General features: G+C 36.8%; 1 protein-coding gene across 4 annotated transcripts; it reads left to right on the top strand.

Moving 5' to 3' along the window:
* The first annotated feature begins 25 nt into the window (after window positions 1-25).
* Window positions 26-23479, top strand: ABHD18 (abhydrolase domain containing 18). Of its 4 annotated transcripts, none has more exons than XM_040556767.1 (14): window positions 59-93; window positions 3601-3725; window positions 4464-4572; window positions 7787-7871; window positions 8451-8551; window positions 10502-10580; window positions 10670-10754; window positions 11548-11575; window positions 13416-13554; window positions 15554-15643; window positions 16308-16409; window positions 17731-18109; window positions 19881-20043; window positions 21037-23479. In XM_040556767.1, exons 3-14 carry the CDS (start codon window positions 4481-4483, stop codon window positions 21086-21088), a joined length of 1395 nt encoding a protein of 464 aa, XP_040412701.1. In that variant the 5' UTR covers window positions 59-93; window positions 3601-3725; window positions 4464-4480; the 3' UTR covers window positions 21089-23479. The 4 variants fall into 4 exon arrangements, with proteins under 4 accessions (XP_040412702.1, XP_040412701.1, XP_040412699.1 ...); XM_040556765.1 differs by having other exon boundaries at window positions 73-93; window positions 3612-3725; XM_040556768.1 differs by lacking the exons at window positions 10670-10754; window positions 11548-11575; window positions 13416-13554 and having other exon boundaries at window positions 26-93.
* The last annotated feature ends 540 nt before the right edge of the window (window positions 23480-24019 follow it).

Here is a 24019-nt window from a genome sequence, read left to right as displayed (position 1 = left end):
CTCCCGCCCGCCCGCCCGCGCGCGCGGGGCTGGCCCCGCCCCCTCCCCCCCCTCCCCTCCCCTCCCCTCCCTCCCACCGCGGTGCCCCGGCGGGTGAGTCACCTTCGCGGGGAGCGGCCGTTGGGCGCCGGTGGCAGTTGGGGGCCGGGGGGGAGGAGGGGGGGCGCGCGCCTTGGGGCGTTAGCGGCTGGGGGGCGGCTCGCGCCGCTGCGCTGCCTCAGGGGGGCCCGAGCGGCCGGCTGGCGGCTGCCTGGGGCAGGAGCCCGCCCGGGGGCTGAGCGGCCAGGGGAGGGGTCCCCGCTGTTTATCCTTGGGCTCCTCCACCGGGGGAGGTTCTTACCTGTCCTGTTGGCGGCTCGTCGCTGTAATGAATGCGGGATTTTTTTTTTTTAAAGGCTTTTTTTTTTTTTAATTGGAGAAAAAATAAAGCATGACCTCAGTTGGAAGATATATAAAGTAGCGTGTGGCAAAGACTGTCAGTAAGGCTTTTAAAATAGGCACGCCTTGCTTCCATCAAGTAACTTCCCGATGGCAGCTGTTTGGTGTTCACCGGTGGAAGCAGCAGGCTGGGCTCCTGAGGAAGCTCTGCCTCAGTGAGCTTTGTGTGACTGAGGCTGCACGCGCTGTGTAAAAAGGAGCAGCTGACCTTTTACGTACTGGGTTTCGGATGAACTTTTGTGCCTGTTTCTATGAAATAAGTGCACACCAACGACCTATAGCAAGCATGTGGTATGACGGTCGTGAGAGCAAGGAAAAACATTCATCCAAGAGCATGGACCTAGGCTGTGGATTATCTCTAGGTTTTCGTGCTGCCTTCTCTGGAAGATATTGCCTTAAAGTGAAAGGGACTTTTAGCAGATCATTTACTAATGTGCCTGTGTACCTGGTACAATTTCGATTCACAACATGACATAAAGCTTACTGTATAAACAACGTACACACTGGATACTCAACACAGGTGTTGTTTCTTGGCCTACACAACTCTGCAGCATCTTCCTTAGATCATTATTTCCAGCTGGCCTGGCTTACAGAAGGATCCTAATGTGTAATACCAAGTGGTGGAAACCCACTTGCATTTGGAAACAAGCTCTGATGATTCTTTCCTCAAGTTCAAGCTCTGTAGTAATAAATCTGCAGCTTCCAACAACTGCATTTGACATTTCTGACAGTATCTGTAATTCTCTTTCCATGTAGTGACTGAAGCGTGCCCTACCCTTTTGTTACTAAGTCAAACAAATAGGGGGATGGTTGTCCTTTTTTGTTTTGGTAATATTTCTGAGAAGTTCCCTAAAACATACTTTACACCCTTGGCATCATTCTTTTAGTGTTTCCTGTACGCTTTCCAGGAGTGGTTTAATCTCGAGGCATTCTTATTGAAATATCCTGAATTACTTAAGTGTCTTCATTTAATCAATGAAGTAGAATAAAGAATGAGACAACCCTTTCATTTCAGTCAATGTTGCTGTTATATATAATGTATTTGTTTAGGAACTTGTCTTGGCATTCCTTTGGAGTAGCAGATAGAGCTCATGATGCCAGCCTCTGGACTCATGGCAAAACGCTCATCTTCTTTCCTCTCTTATTTCCCTTTTATTTTGGAGAGAATTCAAATAAAAATAAAAATAAGTAAATAAATAAATAAGATCTGCAAGGCTGCTTTGTTAGGCTGCAAAGCGTTCATTATTTCTTTCCCAGCCTGTAAAAAGCCCTCTCTATGTTGCTGTTCCTCTCTCCGCCCGCTGCTCTCTTCTAGCACCAGGAAGGTACCAAGCTGTCCCCCTGCTCCGAGCAGCAGAGGGGCCTTGGTGAGCCTGGCAAACGCCTTCTGCCTGACACCCCAATGGCACTGGGAGGTCAATGGATGTCTCCAGAGTCAGCAAGGGAAAGGACTGTATTAAGGTAGCGAGAGAACAGTCTGGCAGGAAGGATGGGAGAGCAGGTACAATGAACGTTGTTACAGTTTCTGCCATCCCCTCTTGGGGACAGCTTTTGCTTGTTCCCTCGCCCATACTGTGAGGTGAGGTTGTTGGCTTACTTTCTGCTCAGGTGGGGGTAATGACTGCCATTGTACCTGCTGTTTGTTCTGAGCATTGGGCTACAAAGTGGAACTGCAATTTTTCTGTTTTGATATGGCGGTAGTTTGAAGACTTGAGTGCTGTCCCTACATCCATCAGTAACTGCGGGAAGTTTAGGAGTAAATAGTTGCTAATGGCACGTAGACTGACTAATAACAATGCTGTTTTCTTCTGTTTACCTTTGCCTTGTGCTTGGGTCTCTGTTGAGGTGGCCTTCACGGGAATGGGTGTAACCATTCCTGCCTCAAGTTGGTTACAGGGTGCACATCTTCACGGTGAAGTACCAAATGAATCACTGCAGTTTATTGCTGGCCATGTTGAAAGTACACTGTATTGCTTTCTGTTTTCCACAGTACTTGTGATAGTAGTTTTGCTGTGCTTCAGTAGATTCAGGCAGAAGTAACACAGTGGTCTTTGGCATTTTGGGGAGAGTGGGCAGTTACTGTAGCCTTTCCCAGGAAAGTTTGAACTGAAGACGTTGGGTAGGAAGTTTTTCAGATAGAGTACACCATGTTTAGGGGTACTGGTGGCTTCGTTTAGTTTTCTGATAGCAGAAAATATTTACTAAGTGAAAAGGAGTGTTCATAAGAAGATCAGACAAGGTCTTTATTACTTGGTTACACCTGAAAGGTAGCTTGAATTGTAAGAAGCAATTTTTCAGTGGTATTTTCTCCTTAACTCAAAGAAACATATATATACATATATCTTGTTATAAAAAGCTTGGTTTTGGTAGTCTGTCCATGGCAAAAGTTTCTTCCCTATCTTTCCCCTCCTATCCATTCTGACACCAAAAGCTTGTGTCACTCTGGATTGATATATATTATAGTCACCAATGCTTGTTTGGTTGTGTTTATGTTGGTGCATAGCTTATGTTGCATAACAGCGTATTGTTTGGATATTTCATTGCATGCATATTTCAATACCATAGTAATTTATTCTACTAGACCAAGCAGATATGGATCAGCATAGGAAGATTCCACAGTCAGCTATTTGAGACTGACTGGTGGAGTAAGAGCTACCACTTTTTACAATGTTAAAATAGAAGGTCCCCTCTTAGGCTTTCTGATGGTTTCGGGTATCTATTTCTGTCCTGTAATGACTGAATGTGGTTTTCTAGGATGCTTGTTCTAGCACTCAAGTACCTTAAGTTGTCTATAGTTTCTATTTTGATAGTAACTTATGTTAAACATTAAACCTTTTTGGTATCTTGAGTTTTAATGCTTCTTAATGATATACTTACGTGTGTTTTTTTTTTTTTTTTTCTTTAGAAGTGCAAACGAGTGTATTATTCCAATGGCAGTTTTAACTTGTTATATTCTGATCAGTTCATTTTAACAATGACCATATTAAAATATGGTAGAAGAAATTAACTTGGAATTAACATGAAAAAACATGAGTTACACTGTTTTGGAGTGTTATGAAGTTATTTAGGCCTTTTAGTATAGAGGCATCTAGAAAAAATAGAAGATAATTGAAGGTAACTTCCTAACCAAGTCTTTGCTTATTATATCTTATGTTCCCTTAGGCATAGGACAGATCGTGGGCCTTATTTTCATTGAATAACCTGTATCCTGTTGATTAAGAAATCAGATTGGATTTTTTTTTCCTTCCTCATTGGAAAAGCACAGTAGTGGCTCCCTGTTCATTTCAGTAAGTATTGCTTTGAAAATAAGACTGTGTTTGCCTAAAATCTTGTTGGCTTTAGCTATATTTGGGCTAGTGTATTTGCTGAGAGTGATGGTGCTGGTGTAAGGATTTTGATGGTGTGATTTGTTTTCTCAAAAGGGAGTGGGAACTTTGTTTTCAAAACCGTGAGAAGTGAGTTGGGGGAACCTGGAAAGGAAGGGATAGAGTAGGAATTAGAATGTATGCTTAAGATACCAATGAAGGCAAGTTTATAAAAATAAGTTTTCTATGTACTGATGAAAAAGTTTTTTTGTCCATATAGCTATATGTTTGCCATCTACATAGCTGTATGGAGAGTACAGAGACGGTGCTGCTCCTACTGGTCAGAGTAAAAGACACACAGGACTGGTTGAAGATGTAGTTCTGTGACCTCACGTGCCTCTTTAGTAATCTTGACCTAAATTATGTGTTAACTTTCTGGCTATATTAGACATATCAAATTGCTACTCCTTCATTCCACTTTTTTTCTTTTTTCTTTTTAATTTAAAAAAAGGTAGAATTTGTATTAACTGCCTTTACACTATACTTTGTTTGAATATGAAAAGAATTGACCTGAATGTCTAGGTTAACTTGCAATAAAATGGTATGGCTTTTCATTGTTACAGATACCAGAATAAGAACGGGCTTAGAGTCACAAGCAATGAACTTGCCACTCATGTTAACTCCTTTAACTGCCTTGTTTTTACCTGTTCTTTTTTCTAGATGTGAGTTTGCTGCTCATGGGTGTAAGTAAATTAGATGTCTTATACAGAAAACTTCTCCTCACTAAACTCTTCATCAGAGGATGGGGAAAACCAGAGGATCTGAAAAGGTGATTTGTTTAAAAAAAATAATAATAATGGCATGACTAGTACCTTCTATTAAAAGGGAAAAAGCAAAAACAGCCCTGAAATACTACCAGTTGTAGGTACTGTCCTGTTCATTTTTGAGTTCGAGTTTGCATTTTTCTTCAGGAAATTGTGTATTTCCATACTGATTGAGGAAATCGTGTATTTCCATACTGATTGAGGAACTTGACCTAGAAGTCTTAAAGGGGTTTGTGGTTTTCTGCTTAAAAAAGGTATTTTTGAGAGAATGTGTATATGTCCAATTACATTTTTGATTTATGTATATAAAACAACATAGTAAACAACAGCATATAAAAGAAGTAGTGTGTCTGAAAAGTATTGTCTAAGAAAAAATTTGCTAGATTGTTACAGAGGAATTGTTCTGTGTAACGTAAAGAGGATCTGTAGTTAGTTTTCTGTTATTCCTTAATGATGATCAGTTTTAGAAGTATAAGATATACTTAGAAATTTCTCTCTCTCATTGAGTGGTAAACTCATTCTTCTAAGATGTCTTTGAAAAAAGAAAGAAGTAGGATTACCACTTAATTTTTAAACATTTGCAGATTTTTCAAATTACTGTTAAGGTTAACATCTGGAAGTTAAACGTGCATATCTTAAAAGTTCAAAAGTTCAGTGACTGAACATATTCCACATCACGTAGTATTTAGATAGGAAATGATAAATTTCCACTTAATAAGGTAATTCTTCTGTATTTGAAAATCGATAAAGAAAGCTTCAAACAATAAAAAAATGATTTTGTTCACTGTGGATGGTAGTGGAGTTACGTGGGCTGTTTTTCTTGTTTCAAAATCTCTTTCCTCAATTGTTCTCAGGTAGCAGTTTCCTGCAAAAAGAAAATGTTGGATTTTTAAAACATTAGTTTTCTTCTGGAGTAAGCAAAAATGTGTCTTTTACTTTATAGCTGCAGTATTTTACTATTGATTGTTGTACGTGCTTGAAAACTTTGGGGGATTTGATTAAGTTTCATTCTGCCATCATCCCCACTTATTATACTGGGGAATGTCTGACGAATCCTGTGGTGATCTCTAAGGGTAATCATGCTACTGTCAAAGAGCATTAAAGAAGCATTGCTGCTAGTCATAATTGTATCAGCTGCAGCTCTTGCTTTTTCATGATGGGGATACATGAAATCAAAAGCTGTGCGGGATACATGGGACAGGCTTGCTGGCGTGCTGGTCTGAAAAGAGGAAGAATTTTTCTGTGTGTTGCCCCTGGATGGAGAGATGAGCTGTCCCCCAAGCAGCTTGGCTTCACCGGGATGAAGAAGGAAGAACACTAGCTCTTTCTGACTGCTCACATCAGCTAGTGGGAGGAGGGAGTACCATTCCCTAGTATGCAGATCATACTGGAAACAGCGTTAGCATTTGTTTTAATTGATAGAATGAATTGTTTCTTATACTTCAAGCATTAACTGAGTTTGACTGACGCCACTGACTACCTGCCTAGATGTAATCTGAAGGTTTGCTGAGCACACCCTTGATGTGGTGACTTGATATCCTAATCCTTTATCCTTAACCCATCACCAAGAGTTGGAATGCCTTAACACATGCAAGATTTAACCTTCAGTGTCCTCATAACTACAGAGGAAATAAGTACATGTAAATTTTTTTTGAAGAACTGGTGTCAAGCAAAACATCTTTGCATTCAGCTCACCCTCCATACTCATGTCTTATACCTTTACCCTTGCTCTCTCAGAAATACTCAGTGTACTGTTCTGCATAAGAAAAGCAACGGCTACTCAGTAGGGCTATTTTTGTGGTGGTGATGGTAAACTGCCTTTTCTTTGCTTTGCATAGTGGCTTTTTTTTTTGGTGTTTGGAAGGTTGAACAGGTCACTCCTGTTATACCCCTCTTCTGTACTGTCCATTCAAATCTGCTGTTTAAGTTGGTCAGGTTACGTCTTTGTGTGTATTTAGAACCGTAAGAACAAACAAGTTACTCTTAGCATAGAGCATTTAAGGTTGTGTGGTGCTGCTTGAGGACATCTAGTCCTAAAACCTATTCAAAACAAAACTAACTTTATAGTTGTTTCAAGTCACTCTGCACCTCATCCTGTTAACTTTGAAAGTCCCTCGAGGGATGGACATTTCAGTTCCCTGGGGGGCACTGTTTTCCAGTGCTTAACCACTATTGCTGTGAAAAAAAATCATGTTTCACTAGGAATTTCTTATGTTGCAACTCACAACCATTGCCTCTTGTCCTCTCTGTATACCTCCGAGTCTTGATTCATCTTCTGCAACACTGCAGCCCGCTGAAGTAGCAGAAGGAAGTGACTGGATTTGCCCTTTAGCTTTCTGTTCCCCAGGCAATGCATACCTGGTTCCCTCAGTCTTGTTGTAAGTCGTGTGTTCCATTTATACAGTGTCTGCCTGCTGGTCTCTGCGTTATGCCAGCATCTCTTTAAGGACAGAAGTCCCCAAACTGGACTCTGTATTCCAGATGTGATTTCATGAGGGCTGAGAGGGGAGGACAGTTTCTTCCCTTCACCTGCTGTCTGCTGCCTTGCTGAATGCAGAGGGCGTGCTGCACACTCCCACCCAGTTTGCTGTCTGCCAGAAGCCCCATGCCCTTTCCTGCAGAGCTGCTCCCTAGCCAGGCAGTTCCCAGCTTGTATTGTGTGGGGCTAGGTGTAAGATTTTGCAATTATATCGGTGAGCTTCACGATGTTTGTTGACTTGTTCTTCCAGCTTATCCAGGTGGCTTTGAACGGTATCCCTACTTTCCAGCTATCAACCTCACCCTTCAGTTTGAGTCACTCAGGAACTTCCCCAAACATGGCTGGTGACTTGTGGCAGTTGGACTTTGCACCATTGGCAGCTACTTTGATGTTGGCAGTCTAGCCTATCTTTTATCCGTTCAGTCCATATCTCTCTGGTTTGTCTGTGTAGGAGGTTCTTATGTCCTAATTTAGCCCCTGAAAAATGACATTAGTTTTAAAATATTGGATGTAAAATACTATTTGGAAGCTGTGTAAGCTCTAGCAATATACTCGAGCCTTGTATTTTCTTACCTTATAAATGTTCTTGCAGCCATGGTACCTGACTAATCTGTAAGTGCAAAGTTGGCTTCATAACTTTTATTTTCTTTGTGGCTTACTTCAGCTCCTGATGTTTTTTTATGTATGTATATATATTTAGATTAAAAGATGAATCTTTTTTCCTTGTTTCTGTTCAACAGAATATTTGAATTCAGAAAGATTATTGGAAACAGGGAAAAATGCCAGACGCTGGTTTCAAAAGATTACCCAGTTTTTATTGACAAGGTACGTAAAAGTAAGGGGTGCAGTTTAACTACTTTTATTTGCCTGATGGTATAAAAAAGTGAAATAAACTTAGTCTTTACCAGGCTGCTTTTACAAGCATTGGATTTTGATGTTGTATGAATCTGCATTTTTCTGATGTTTCATTTTATCACCGGATGCTTTACTGCTGGGATTGGCACCTGCGGGACTAGAGTTAGGGACTGCATAGACACAGGGCGATGAATGCACCCCTGACAATATTCAGTTAGTGAACCAGTAACTTCAGTTGCTCAAGCTCACAAAATGCTCAAAACTTAGTGTATGTTATTGAAATACATGTTATTAAAATGGGACAGTTTAGGCTTATTACTTGGTTTCTTTAATAGGTCTTTAGGGGAAAAAAAAAGTGAAACACATTTGACTGTACTGATAGACTTGTATCAGTATATTTGAAATTCCAGCTTTGTTTTGTTTTGTTTTTTAAACTACATTTTTATCCTATAAGAAATAATTCTCATTGACGAGATAATACTGATGTTTGGCTTTCAGAGCAAGTTATACACTGACATGAAATATACTGCTCTCCCATTCTCTCTGTAGGTTGAGGAGCAATCAGACTGTAAAATCCTTGAGGGACACTTCATTTCCCCTTTGGCTCATTATGTCCCAGGTATCCTGCCAGTCGAATCTCTTGTAGCAAGGTAGGAGAAGCCAAGTGATATTTCCTTTCTGCAGCTAGCATTGGAGAGAAATAAAAATGATATATATGTAGTTTTACTGTGAAGTCAATTTATTGTTATACCAATTATCTGCAAAATAAATCGAACTCTGTGGGTTGTTTTTGTTAGCTAACATGTTGAAATAGATTTTGACCTCAGCGTGGAAAATAAATCTTACTCCTGTGATAGTTTAATTTGTGTGTAGATAACATAGTTTGCTAGGGGACTTTATTCCAAAGTGGCGATGATATTATATGTGCGTTGTGCAACAAGGTTGATAAAGGTTGATTGATTATACTCTGAAGCCAGGAAAAAAGTGAGCATTTCAAGAGATTGAACTGTTAGGGTAATGATGTGCATATTTAACTATGACTGGAAGAGAGCTTCTATAATTAGTAGTGATAATGTGGAAAACCTCAAATGTAATACTATCTGAAAGAGGATGGCATAACACTTTATGAAAAAACTTAAGCTACAGTAATAAAAGTTAAAAGTTAGGATTACCTGGCTGTTAGTCACAGTCATTTCAGGTAATGCTTTGGCTGATTCTGAATATATATATATTTTTTTTTGGTTAGTTGATTTTTGAGCATAGAAATCATGCACAAAACTATGGAATATATTTGTCTTCCAAATGAATGAGATGCTGGAAATAAAGGTTACAAGAGATGTTTGTTTTATATGTAGGAGAAGCTGCTTATATAGAAGAAACATTTTATATTGTATTTAGAGGAATCATTCAAACCTTCCATTTACATTCAGTACAAAAACGCTACCTGTGTACTGAAATAATAGTTCATTTTATTGCAACAAGAGAAGCTGGTACCTTTTTTTTTTCTGGTAAGCCACAGGGTCATAATTTTGTTTGCTTTTAGTTTTGAGCTAAATTTTCATGATGGATTTTTCATTTTTCCAGTCTTAGTTTGCTATTTTTGAACACACAAGTTTGGCAGCGGAAGTTAATACCGGTATCATTGATTTTATCAATATTGACAGGTGTTTTTATATAAACTTAAACATGAACTACACTAAAGAATGTAGTTCACAAAAAGTTCAATAGCCAGAATATCAGTTCTCTTCCACCTCCCTTTGGTTAGAGAAAGAAACTCTCTCTTAATATTACTGGGCTGAGTAGTACCATAGTTGAAAATACAGTGTACTAATTGCTTCCTTGTGGGTGCTTTCTTACAGTTTGACATTACATTATGCTACCTGTTATGTTGGGCACTACTGTTACAGCTTTGAAATGCTCTATAAATTTCCCTTAAGATCATTGTGCATTGTGTGAATCTGTTTTTTGTTTTTTTTTTTTTTTCCCCTTCCTGAATGTCATTGTGCTATAGGTAACAGTGCTCCATCTTGTGGGGACAATATTGGTGGCTCTGAAGTGATTTTTTTCACCCCAGTAGTTAGACTGTAAATAACTTTTGAGTAGACATTAAATGTTGGGTGTATAAAGTAGTTTCATGTTTGGTTGCTTCTTTTTTTTTTTTTTTTAATTTAAATGTATTGCTCATCTTATTCTTCAATTTCATCTGTTGTGCCCTTAGGAGAAAAGTAGCAATGCTGCCTAGGAGAGCTAGTCATACTTGTTCAGGCAGCTCTTCATCTGAAATTCCATTTCTCCACTCTGCAAAATTTGAATTGTGATGATGAGGTAGCGGTCTCTTAGGAATATGATCTGTCAGCTTGGCTCCTTTTCTTGTTTGGCATTTATTCTGTCTTACTTTTGAATTCCTTTCTTTGTTGGATGTGTTTATGAAAAATGATACTGCTATATCAATGACAGTTTGCCTGAGTGTATTACAGAAATACTTAATTCTGTTGGTTTGTTGGGTTTTGTGTATTTTTTTTTCTTGTAGATTAATTTCTGTGAAGCAACTTGTAAATATAAATACTTCCTTTTCTGTAACAAGTATTTGTTTCTCATAGGTTTCAGTTCATAATACCCAGAAGATGGAATAGCAGGCATAGACCTGTATGCATTCATTTAGCAGGCACTGGGGATCATGTAAGTATATAAAATGTAAAATTGATTATTATTGACAAATTAAGTATTCAGATTTTATCTTAATGTGTTATCCTACATCTTACCTTCAGTACTTCTGGAGGAGACGCACACTGATGGCACGTCCAATGATAAAAGAAGCCTGTATGGCTTCTCTATTACTTGAAAATCCTTATTATATCCTTTTGTGGAAAGCAAGATACTTGTGCTGTTCTCAATAGTTTCTCCAGGGAGTAGAAAACTTATCATACTGGTACAGTATCTAATTTGTAGATCAATTTCAAGTAGAGTTTCAGTGGATAGAAGCAAAGACCATTGAATGAGACACAATGTGGAACACATTCTGATGCTACTACATCAACTAACACTCTTCTGATTTATTTTTTTTAAAATATCTCCTACAGCTTCTTACCATAGTCATCAGAGTAAAAGTTCTGACATGAGTCTATTTTCATCAAGGTGTTGATGTGATCCCTTTAGTTGAGGCCGGGTGAAAACTGTGCGCTCATTCTGAATCACACTGTGTGACTTCTGGATGTATTAATGATGGAAAAGAATGTTTTGTCTCCTGTCTTCCCTTTTCAAATGTAACTCTTTAGTACCTCAGGTGCTTTTGAGAAACTTACTCTTGCTGTTTAGGACTTGATTTAAAAAAAAAAAAAAAAAAAGAAAACTGAGTCATCAACTCATCAGTAACTTCTGTAACAATGTTATCTCATTTTATTAAATAGAATCTCAGGTCATACTTTTCTCATACTCATATACCTGACAAAAGTAAAGTCTAATGTTATAAATCACATCAGCAAGCATTTAACGTGATTTAGTTCCAGTTAAACGTTTGGAATGTAAGTTCCAAATTTGAATTAATCAATGTGCTACTTATGTATGTGATTAATTTTGTTTTTTAATTTTTATTTTACTTGCCATTTTTTATATAGACAGTTTTTATTTTCTTTAACTTGTCTTCTACATGGCTGTAGAAAACCTAAGGATCAATTGTAAGTATTACTGGCACATTCATGGATACAGTCTTTTCAAAATACTACTGCCCCATCCCCCAAAGTAGTGTGAACTCTGATAGCTTATTAAGAAAGTGAAATCTCAAACATGCTGTTAATGTGAAATTATCAACCCTTTGCTGGGCTACTTCATTACTGTTTTTGTTAAGAGATCACAGTTGTCAGGAAAGTTTGCACAAGATGGAATTGCAGTATAAGAATGAGGTGAGTGAGTGCAAGCAAGAACCAGTTTATTTTCCTGATTGGCAACTGTGTGTGTATAAACGCTGCAATTGTTTCAGTCAACTATGAATTATCTTTGTCCAGATAGCATATTTTCCTATTATAGTAGCTAAGTTTTTCCTTTTCCAAGATACTTCAAAAGGACCGCAGTCAGATGTAAATTTGATGTTGCTTATTTGTTAGTCTGTGGAAACTATGCAGTATTCAGTATTGAGAAAACTTTATAACCAAAAATAGTTTCTAAGTTTATTTTCAAAGCAGATGTAAAATTGTATTTATTTTGATATAACCATTAAAAAAAAAAAAGTTATAAAAAATTGCCAGCTGATGTTGTAAAAATGCTTTTTTAATAGGAAGACCGTTTATGGATATGTTTTGATTATTGTGTTTAGCACTATAAGGTTATAGGAAAGTGAAAGGAGAGGCTGTATACTGGAATAGGTTGGAATTTTTTTCCCTGTTACTGAGTAACTGATACAGAAAAATAAATAATTTGGTGAGGATATTTCTAACTCCTTTTTCTGTTGTCTAGCTTGACAGCTTAGTATATGAATGATGTAGACAAGGATTCTCTGAAAGGCAAGTGCTCAGTCTAATATCCCAAGCAGTAATTGTCAATCTTCAATACAAGGTTACATACCAGGAGCAGTTTTTTAGTTAATACAGTAGTAACAGTGCTTAATAAACATAGCAGCTATTATATAGCTATATATATATATGGCTGAGGAATCTCTCATAATAAAGCTGTAGAAAGAATTACGTTAGCTTATAATGCCGGTCTGCAGCAGCTCAATTTGTTTCTCCCTTGACTAGCACAGCAAGCATTGTCCTTTTGCTTCCAAGTATCTTAAATGTGATTGTATGCTGGCCAAAGAGGCCAGTAGCCTTTTATAACCTGTATGATACTGAAAATACACAGTCCCCCTTCCCAAATTAAGGTGTGTTAATTGCTCTGTAGAGTACAATTATTTTTCACTTTTTGAGAGTCCCTCTGATGGTTCAGCTGAACAGCTTTCTCCTTTTTTGTTTCCTCTGTTTCAAAGCTTTAGAGTACACTACATGAATATCTCAGTACCGTGACACTTCCCACTTTACAGTTTCAGTCTTAAGTGACACTGATGAGTTCTTCCAAAGCTGGCATACTGATTGCTCTTCAAATGTTGTGTGCAATTTTTCAATGATATGAAACAGGTAAATAAGAGAAAAGAAAAAGGATTGTTTTCTGCAAGTAAGATAGTGTATGTCTAGGATTGTATCACCGATTCTATTTTAAAAAGAGCCATTATAACTTTACAGCGCAGATCACTCCTAGTGAGATTCTAATGTTGGTAATACCTGTTTCTAGAAGACTAGGTGGTCGGTAATATTACATTAGAAGCTTAGAAGGGGTCTTCCTAGTCCTCATTTAGATCTGCATTAGGAAGAAGTGCCAGAGAATCTCGACTCACTTCTCCTGTTGAATCAAGAGGAGTTAAGCTCCAAAATTCTCTGGGAGTATGATCAGGCTTTGTATACAAGTATGTATAGAATGATTGAGAACTGTCAAAATCTAATCTTAGAAAATAAATCCTGTATTTTCCTTTTCTGGGGAGAAAAGACGGTCATGTTTAAAAAATGTCTCGGACCTGTTTGTGATGGGAGGAGCTCTTGTTCTAGAATCTGCAGCTCTTTTGCACTGGCTAGAGAGAGAAGGCTATGGACCGCTAGGGATGACTGGAATATCCATGGGAGGACATGTAAGCTTTTATATTTCCTGTTTAGTATTTTTTTTTATTTAACTTCTCATCTGATCATTTAGCATACACGAATAATTTGTTTTATAGTGTTCCTCTCTGAAATACTTTAAATATTTGTAGTCATGAGGAAAAATTGTTGGCAATTCTCATGTTCTGTAGTACTGAATTACTATAATCCTTAAGAAGTGCTGACAACTCATAGAGCCCTTTGTCAGCCATCTCCTCATAGACTTAATATCGATATAAGCTTCTCACATAATTATGTTTATTTCCCCAATGGGAAGAAATGTTTCATGAAAGAAGATCTGAACTGATCAATTGCTAGTTCTCCCTCCTTTCCTCCATTCTTCTTGCCTAAACTCCTGTGTTTGAATGCACTGAGTGAAATGCATTCTCTCTGTAGTCATATCATAATTGAGGTGACTTTTGGTGTCAGTTCTGTTGTTCCCAACTCATCCTTTTTCCTGATCATTGGTATTGATTACAGAAGATATCTGGAGTGTGGTGGATAACATTTTGTGTGTGATTGTGCATATTAAAACTAAAACAGCAGTGTATTGTTAGAAAGATGCTTGAAATCCTAATATGCAGTCAAAATATTAGTGCTTGTGTCTCCACAGATGATTGTTGATCTGTGATAAATGTATAAAAAACCTATTCAAACAACATACCTCTGTTTTGCTGATCCCTTTTTGTTTGTTTGTTTCTTGTTAGGAGCTAAGTAGATAACACTGGTAATGGCCGTGTCTCCTGAAAGAAAAATATTTTTCCTCCAAAGCACAATTTTATGACTCTAAATAAACATAAGTGTGTAAAGCACCTTACATTCACATAGGTATTGCCCTGACGAGACAACTTTTGTGTTAAACATGTCTTCTCTGTCTTACAAATAAGTTGAATCATACCTCTTAAACTGATCTGTGCACCACTAACTGCAGGCCACTTTTAATGCTGCGTGAATGCTGTGGGAATAACAGGGTGCCATATCCCATACCAATATGTACAGCATGGGTATAGAAAGAGGCAAGATCAGAGAAAGTGAGTTTGGAAATTCCTTTGGAATATTTCTTTTAGTCCAGAAAGATACATTTTTGGCTAGGCCTGATTTAAATATAAAACCATGGAAATAAATAGTTTTTGTTGTTACATATATTTAGAATGTGATTTAGAACAGAAAGGAGGTAGCGTTAATTCAGTTCTAAGGATGGAGAGAGCTGGAACTAAGAACAAAGAAGTCTGCCTTTCTGACTATTAGAATATAGATATGTGGTGCTTTTGTCACTTTCTATTAATAAAAAAATAATCAAAATTATATTTCAGTTGTGTAAGTCTATTAGAGTGTCTAGGACAGACATGGGGTATTTTGTACTAGGGATTTTACACTGTTCAGTTTAGAGCAATAAAATACAATCTGGCGTGCTGTATAAGGAGGTATTTGCTTGCCATTGCTGTATGTTGAGCTTCTTTGCTCGAATATTTCTGGTATAAATAGAATATTTACCAGAATATGTCTTGAGAACTGATGTAAAAACAGTAATTTAGATGTTAAAGGACAGAAAAACAGTCCACTTAATATCCTGAATTACTTCTCTTCCACATTTTGTTTCCAGTATACAGATTCAAAAGTGTAGAAGTGTAAATAGTTCTTCTCATAGATTATGTTCATTTTGCCTTGAAATAAGCTTGCAAGAGCCTGGTGAAAGAGCTATATGGAAGTTTTTGATGGTTTGAAATAACTAAAGGGTCAGAACAAATATTCTGTTCAGCTGTGAAATTAATTCTATCCAGAACAATATTTGTTGTTAGGGAAATCATTGAAGAGCAGACACTATCTTTCTTCTGAATTTTAAAGAGGTGGAAGTATATCCAATTACCACAGTCCTTAACAGCTTTGGCACTGCTTATTTAATACTGTATAAACACATAAAGGTGAGAATTCTTAGAATTCCTTTATCGTGAATTCAATATTAAAATATGTAATAACTGCATTTGATTATAGATGGCTTCACTGGCCGTGACGAACTGGCCTAAACCACTGCCATTGATTCCATGTCTTTCCTGGTCAACAGCTTCTGCAGTCTTTACTACGGTAATTATCCTATATTTTTACTAATATACTAGAGTGTAATCAGAAACATAAGGTTTGGGTTGGATATGTTCACCTTATCAGGCAGGCATTTCATTACCCTTTGGCCCTTATTTAGTGGCAAAATCTGCCCTTCGTGCTCAGGATGTACAAAATGTGATAGGGAAGGTAGCTTTGAGCTGCTTCAGCGGGTCATGTACAAAATGGGAGGCAGGGGCTGGTTTGTGACAGTGTTTGGAGTCCTGCTCTGAAGGTGTTTGAAGGTGGGAAGGTGAGGAAGGAAACCATGAAAATGGACTTTTTCTGGTCAAAGCCAGGCTTAAATAGTGGGGTGATAGCGCTGCAACTACCATTAGCAGTACGTGTTTTATCTACTGCTGGGTTAGGTGAATGAATAGACCCACTTTGACACTCATCATTGGCTTAGTCCAGTCCAGATGTGCATTAAAAAAAAATAAAAATTAAAGGGAAGTGGGTTTCAATGTCATATGTTATAAAGTGTGGCTTATAATCAATTCCAGTAATTCTAAGGGTTATCTGGAAACTTGGACACAACTGGAAAAAACAAACTACAGACAGGAACAAATCAATCTTCTCTGTATGCCATTATTTTAGAAAGGTCTCTGGCTTTTACTTGTGTAACAGATACTTGTGTTTCTAATTTCAGGGTGTGTTGAGCAAGGCAGTGAACTGGAGAGAGCTGGAGAAACAGTATTTTACGCAAACTGTTTATGAAGAAGAAATCATTCAGATGCTTGAATACTGTGGAGTAAGTATAGTTTATTTTTGCTCTTTACTAATGTTTACATGTTTAAATATAACAAATAACATAACTTTTATTTCTAGTAAAGGTAGCCAATTGTTAGGTAAAAACACATCTGCCTGTTGTTTCCATATGCTTTTGATAGATTTAGTCTTTGAAAGAAATCCTTCTGAAAAAAAAGAGAAATTAACGTTTTGGTTGAATAATATGTGTTAAGTATAGCCCTTGCTGCAAATTTTTGTTTGTGATCCCAGTTAATGTATTCTGCAACATAAAATGGATACAGTCAAAACATGGGAACCATAGTTAATTCTTCCCAGTTAATGGCTTTGTAGTCCAGAAAGCTGTAGCCGGAAGTGTAAATATCTAAAACTTGTCCTTCCAAGCAATTGCTTTCAAATATTCAATATTGTATATTTTTTTTTAAATATAGCAACATTAAGTTACTTTTCTACTTTGTTTAAAGTGCTAGGTCTCATTATTTCTGTTTCCGGCTGTGATGTTTTGCTTTCTTGACATTTTTGACTAGGGTTGAAAAAAACATCTCAAAAGGAATTTCTAATATAGAAGAGAACTGGAACAACGAGAGAGAACTTTTCAAGAATATTTTTGTTTCAACAATTCTGTAACAAATTCTTATAAATAACTTTTTTCTAAGATTCTTTGTTAGGTGTCAGTTCTTTTTCAAGTATATTAACACAGGAGAAGGGGGGCTGGGGAGGCAACAGCTATTTAGGCACTTGCCATTTTTACATTATACATGTTCTGGGAGCACTGATGGAGCAGACAGGATGAAAAGAAGAAACATTTCAAGATGTTCAGCTTTTGTCATCCTATTACTTGGAGGGAGTAGATTTTTTCAGTCCTAAACCAAACATTAGACCTGGTCAAATTATTTTTCTTCCCACCTGTGAAAAAATGTAAGTGTTAATTTTTGAACACTTTTTCAAAAAGATACTACTGCAAGTAGTAGGAACAAGTCTGAGAAATGCATAGTTTTTGATTTATTTGCCCAGAAATTTAAGCTAAATTGCAGTCATGAATTCAGAGTTTAATACAGGGCTAAAAACAGACAAACATTTGCATCATACACTACCATGGATAAGTACTTACTGCATTTCTTAAGCTGACAGAAATAAAGAATTAAAATATCAAAGGGTTATGGTGATTGGGATTTAATTTACTGAGTGACATGTGCAAACTGAAAATAACAAGTACTGCAAGCAGTCTTTGTCTCCTTTTTATTGGATATGGACTTGATCTGAAGTGTAAGATTAACCAGCTGATGTAAAGGACCCTTAATAAAAGACTTGTTGTCTTTGTTTAGACAGATTCTTTCAAGATGGGACAAGACTTTGTTAAAAACTTCCCTGACAGTGTCGACAGTCTGGAAGACATAGATGTGACTTCCAGAATGTTCAACCTTGATTCCTCGAGCAAGTCTGTATCTAAAGAAGCTGTCCACAGCTTTACCACAAATAAAAGTACTCTAAGTGCCTCATCAGAAAGACTCTTAATACAAGATGCTCCTAAAATGCAATGCATGAATCAAACATTTTCAACCAGTAGCAGCAGCAATAAAAACTTAAACAGCCAACATGGACAGAGGATAAATAATAGAAGAAGGAGTGAGACTTTACAGAGAGAATCCTTAAGGTTCATGAAAGGAGTAATGGATGAATGTACCCATGTAGCTAACTTTTCAGGTATGTATTTGTTTATTTTAATGAGTTTGGAAAATTGAAATAGAATTCTATGGAAGGAAAGGTATTCTCTTCATCATTCCATTGTGTAAACCTGCTGGGACCTTAGGTGAAATATGAAAATGTCCTGAGTGTTGTTCAGCAACATCTGTTTACCACTCCACTTCCTAATTGGTTTTGTTTATTTCTTAGAGGTCAACCAAGGTTAGAGTTAACTCAAAATTTGCCTTTCTGTATCTTTGCTCATTTTTTCTGTGCCTTGCCATGGCTATTTTCAGATATGAGTTAGTGCACATTCCTATTATTTAAAAGAACAAAATGTCTTTGATATAATGAATATCTAGCTCTAATTAATCTGTTTTGTCCTGCTAATAAAGTTTTTCAAGCAGATTCAAGGAAATCTAATTGGATAGAAATCTATTACTGACTTCGCATAGAAAGTAGCCTACGTAGCTTAGAATGAAGATTGAACCATCCTTTAAGACAAATGTGACCAGTAAAGATACGCTAATGTCCGTCTGGGATGATACAGTCTGGCGAATGTAATGCTTCCCAAGACAAGCACAGCACATAGAGGGAGCTGTAGCCCAGCAAGCCTTAAATCTGATGAAGCTGGGTTTCTTGGCATCTAGAACATCTCGGCATCCCTTTGCATTGCTTGCAAGCAGACCGTTAGAACAAGTGATTTCTTCCTAGAACTGATTGAAGTACTTTTGCTGAGGTGAGGGTTTGGAATTGCTTTTGAAAAATGTCCATTCATAAAATGGTTCAACTCTGCACATACCCATTGAGGACTCTTAACATGTCCCAGAACGTACTTTGACTTCATACAGGTTTCTAACAGAGCTAACTTGATACTGAGACCCTGTGCCAGCTCATTTTTGAATTCTGGCATTCAGTACTCCACTGGTAAATGTAAAAAATAAAACAAATATCCAAAGCTTTCTACTCTAATGCAGATTTCTTGACATGGAAAATATCCCAGATCACTGCTACCCAGGAATATTTTGTGACACATACTAGTGAAGTGCTTTCCCTAAAGCTTCAAATGTTATTTCTGTAGACAGAAAAAAGAATGTGAACTTCATTCTAATTACAGACATGTTTATATCTAGACACTTATCCAGGTATCACTCAGCTAAAGCACTGACCTTTCTTGAAGCTTAAGATCTTTGATCTCAGTGCGCTTGTCAAAGTGATGTAGTTCTTTGTGCCGGTTGTCTCTCAGGTCTCTTGATGCTCTGGGATATGCTGCATCCCTTGCCATGATATGCTTGAAGTGTTATCTGGAGAGGAGCTCTGGGAAATCCACCTACCATTCAGATTTCATGGAAAATTGAATGGAAAGCTAGAATCTATCTTAGCGTTTCATATCCTCTATACATGAGTATATACAGAAGGAAAAGGTCTAAATTGCTTGTGACCTTCCATCTGCAAACGGCTTAGTTTGTCACTATCTACTGTACCACATATATTCTTTGTGAAGAGAGAACTGTTCTGTGTTCTACCTCATTTTGGTGTTATTTCTCTAGTCAGCATTTTGGTATTATTCCTTTTAGTAATCAGATTGGTGAAACTCTGGCTGTAAGTAGTAAGTACTGTAGCATCAAAAATTGGATAAATACTGCTGGAGACATTAGAAAATACCGTTTGACTAAAGTTTAAAATAATTTTTAAACCAACTGAAAGCATCTTTCCAACAGAAATTTCAGCTGAAATAGTTCAATGTTGTTATTATCTTAGATTAATTTCATTTTGATTTTTTTTTCTATAGTTCCAGTTGACCCAAGTTTAATCATAGTTGTACAAGCTAAGGAGGATGCATATATTCCTCGAACTGGGGTGCGCAGTCTTCAGGAAATCTGGCCTGGATGTGAAATCAGGTATCTGGAAGGAGGTCATGTCAGTGCCTACCTCTTCAAACAAGGACTCTTTAGGTAAGGTAGACAGGAGATTTTAAAAATAATTGAGAGCTTAAAATCATATTTGGGATATATCATTTTGCTTCTAAAAAGCAAGTCTATAATTACTTTAAAATAACAAATAGCAAACACCGCTTTGGAGAACAAATTACTGGATCTCAGAGAATGTTACTGTTCTATTTTATGAGCAAAGATGAGGTATAGCATCCCTCAGATCCTTCGGTAAGCTTATGGCAAGAGAATGATCGTTATCACTCTTGCTTTCCTTTAGTTTATTCACTGGACACCAGGAAGTATTTTTTAAGGAGTAATCACTTAAGTTGTATTGCATAGCTGTTGTCTTTTTGCAAATGCGGTTTTCCGAGAACAAACAATTGAAGACAAGAAATAGAGCATAAGCTTAATTGCACATGAGTATTACTTGCATGAACTCTTGCTTTAATAATACTAGGTGGCAACTTGCTGAAGTCCGTTATCTAATGCAGTTATATACCTGCAGTTCCTTACTTCTTAGGAGTTAAATACTTGTGGTATTGATTTTAAAACATAAGGAATTAGCAAGAGTGTAAATCCCATTCAGGAAGTCTGAGCAACAACAGAAATGGACATAGCAGGTCAACGTATGTTAACCGTTAGCTTACTGCTATTTAAAACTTCAGCCTTGGTTTATGTTATGACAGTTGTTCAAAAACAGTAAATAATGCATGTCTGACATACTTCCTGACACGTTTGAGTAGAAAATTCCTAGTTCATTAACACTTGCAGTCGTATGAAAGCTGGAAAGTAGTCCCATTCCCTCCTGAAATAGACATATATTACTGGATTGAAGTGAGAGATCGCAGAAATAGGTGAAGGAGAGAAGAATACCTAATACCACTTTTTAACTTAATGCCGTTTTCAAATTGTAATGATACATTTATTTTAGAAATAAATAGAAACAAGCCATTTATATCTACCCTTTCCCAAATTATAAAGGTGATCTATAATTGTTATTTCTTCTTGTTCTAGGCAAGCAATTTATGATGCGTTTGACCGCTTTCTTCAGAAATACGCTGTTTAACAATTTTCAGAATGTATTCAAATGGATCTCATTTGTATTTCCCCTTACTGGAACTCATATTTGGAAAACAAGCCTCTTACAATGTTGAGTAGATGGTCACTTACTTTGAATGTTGTAGGTAACAATTATAAAAAAAAACAAAACAACAACACGTAAAGTACCAGTATTACTTTCATGTCAACCAAGTGCCATTCAGACATGTTTCAGCTTTACCTGTGAAAAAGCAATGACAGCATTTGTCAGTGCATGAATGGTTCGTGTACTTCATATTTAATTACATTTTGTATTCCTTTAATTCTGTATTTGTTGAAAATAGATCAATTTAAGTATTGATAAAATGTAAAATTTGATGCAGGGCTAAGATGTTGTCTTGCATTTAGTGTATTTATAGTTTGTTCCAGCTATTTTGTTCTCCTCTTGCTTCCTTGGCACCTTGGTATTCCTATTGCATTTTACTATGGCTTCGCCAACACTGCCTCTTGTGTTTGTCACTATTTTCTCTTTTATGAATTGGAAATGAGCTATAGTGGAAGGGGCAGAATCAAATCTCACAAAAAGAGCTTGTAAAAATGGAATGCAGGGTGAGAGAAAGACATTTTCATTCAATGCATCCATTAGATTTTTCTGCCACTGAATTAAACCGTGCCATTCTGGAAGAGTCATGTAGCTATTCATTGGTTGGTTTCACAGAACTGAAATAATTGTAAATGGAGCACCCAGTAATTCATATTTTACATACATTCAGTTGGATATTAAAGTTTTTCTAGTAGTTTTTTTTTAATTGCTAAAGGGAATGAAAATGTAATAATTTTTCTGTAGAAACAGTGGCAGAAAGAGTCTGATTCTAAGCAGTTAAATCAACAGCAGATTATATGGTGCTATAAACACCTGTTTGAAACATTTCAGCAGGGGTCCTTTTTAAAATGCACTCACTACTGATATGCAAAATACAGTATAATATTGTATAATTTTTTAAATGTATGCGAGACTAAGGGTTATCAAAACAGTTACATTGGCTCCTTACTTTTCAGCAGTGTATTTTTAATGGATGTAAAAAAAAAAAAAAAAGTTAGGTTTAAGAAAAGCTTAAACTTGTTTAAGGAAATCCAAAACGTGTTGTTTCCTCTTTTGGAATGAAAAATGCCAAGAAACTACAGTAAAAACAAAGGTCATCATGCATCAGCTGTATCTGGTAGCTGCATCTTATGTTGTGGTTATGTCGTGTATCGTTCTTTTGAAGCAAGTTTGCAGAGAAGCTGAAGGCCAAAACACTTCAGTTACTAATTTAAGTACAGTAATGACAGGAGTTACACAGAAATAAACGGTAAAATCCAGATAGTTCTGGAGATACGTGACTTTTGTACCTTTCAAATCAAGCACTTTGATCTTCATGGGTACCATAATGGTTTTTAATAGTCAGTGTGAAGCAATCAAAACTGAGTTTGTTTAAATATATAGTCTTGAATTTCAGTCTGGCAGACAGAACAAGTAACTGGGAATGAATCATGGTTCACTTGAAAATCGGTAAGTTCAGATAAAACTGAAATGCAGCAATTTGTAATAACCGAAGTCAATTAGCATCCAAATTTCCTGAAAATGCAAAAAGTTATAATATATTGGAAGTTACATTTCTTGTTTCAAGTGGTTTTTTATCATTTCTTTAGGCGTTGTTGGTTTTATATATATTGGGAGCAAGTATGAAGTGACTAGTGTGTTTAAATATTTGAAAATACTGACTGTTGGAAGGTTTGAAATCAATTATTTGCAAGCTCAAAAATCTAAAATTAAATGCCTGAATACTAACCTCAAAGTTTTATGGGTTTTGACTTGATACAAGCTCAGTTGTCACCCTTAGCTCAGTTGTCAGCTAAGGGTGTTTTACACTGTTTGCTGTTCGCCAAATTGTTTTTGTCTCTGGTTGGTCCCATTTGAATGTATCTGTGTGCTTTATGTCCTGTTTCTGTTGCAGCTATGAAAGAAAGGGACATAACTGGTGGCAAAGGAAGGGGCTTGAATAAATGGAAGAGAGAAAAGATAGAGTTTATAAGGCCAGGAGTAAGCCTAAAGAATCAACTTCTCTACGCTGTGAAGTATACATGCCAATGTAAATATTTTCAAAGAGCACAATACAAGGAGTTACACAACTTATAAAAACTTGACATTCTGAGGTTAATGTTCTGATGATACTACTACTGAGGCTTAACTTTCCTTAAGGGCATGCCATTCAATGAAGCAGATTTATATTGATGTAACTCCTGTTCCCGAGAAAGTCTTTTGAAAGTAGTGAAGAACTGGTCTCTAACAAGTGAGAAATCACACTTTGCTACGTAACTAAAGTAGCGTTGCCAAATATAAGAGTCCAGTAAGAAGCATTTAAGAAATTTCTCAGAATAATAATAAAAAAGGAATAATTACATATGTGGTTTACATCTGCCAGTTATCAGACACAGGAAGCTATTAGCTGATCTGTAAAGGGAAGAGTCTTGCAGTGTAAATGTTTTAACTTTGGGAAAATGGGCTTTTTAAACCAGATTTTATGAATAAGTCCTAAGAGAGCATTATTAGTAATCCATTTTTGATGTTAAATGAGAATGTGATTTTAATTCAGTAAGTGCATGAGAAAAACATTGGAATAAGGTTCCTGCACTAAATCCAAACAGCAGGTAGCCATTCTGTGTGTCTTAAACTTACTGTAAAACTGACCTTGATCATTTTTCAGTTGTAATGATTTTTCAATAAAAATCCTACAAAACAGCTGTGTGATGTTTTTTTTCCTTGTCAACATGAGTTCAAAATGCTCTCATTGTCATCCTCTAATCCCTCATATTCCTACTAGCGCTGTAGCACAAGAAGAGTAGTTAATCTACAGTACAAGATAAAGGCTTCACATAATAAACAATGATACTGCTTTCATGTTGTTCTACGTTAAGC

Source organism: Cygnus olor, chromosome 4, assembly GCF_009769625.2.
Source record: "Cygnus olor isolate bCygOlo1 chromosome 4, bCygOlo1.pri.v2, whole genome shotgun sequence".
NCBI lineage: Eukaryota > Metazoa > Chordata > Aves > Anseriformes > Anatidae > Cygnus > Cygnus olor.
Note: the sequence above shows the minus strand (reverse complement) of the source record. Positions and strands in the feature narration are given on the sequence as shown.

Coding starts and splice junctions, on each gene's coding strand:
- ABHD18 (XM_040556767.1), top strand. CDS start 4,481: ATGGGTGTAAGTAAATTAGATGTCTTATACAGAAAACTTCTCCTCACT. Junction 7,872..8,450: donor ACCCAGTTTTTATTGACAAG/GTACGTAAAAGT, acceptor TTCTCTCTGTAG/GTTGAGGAGCAATCAGACTG. Junction 10,581..10,669: donor TAGCAGGCACTGGGGATCAT/GTAAGTATATAA, acceptor TCTTACCTTCAG/TACTTCTGGAGGAGACGCAC.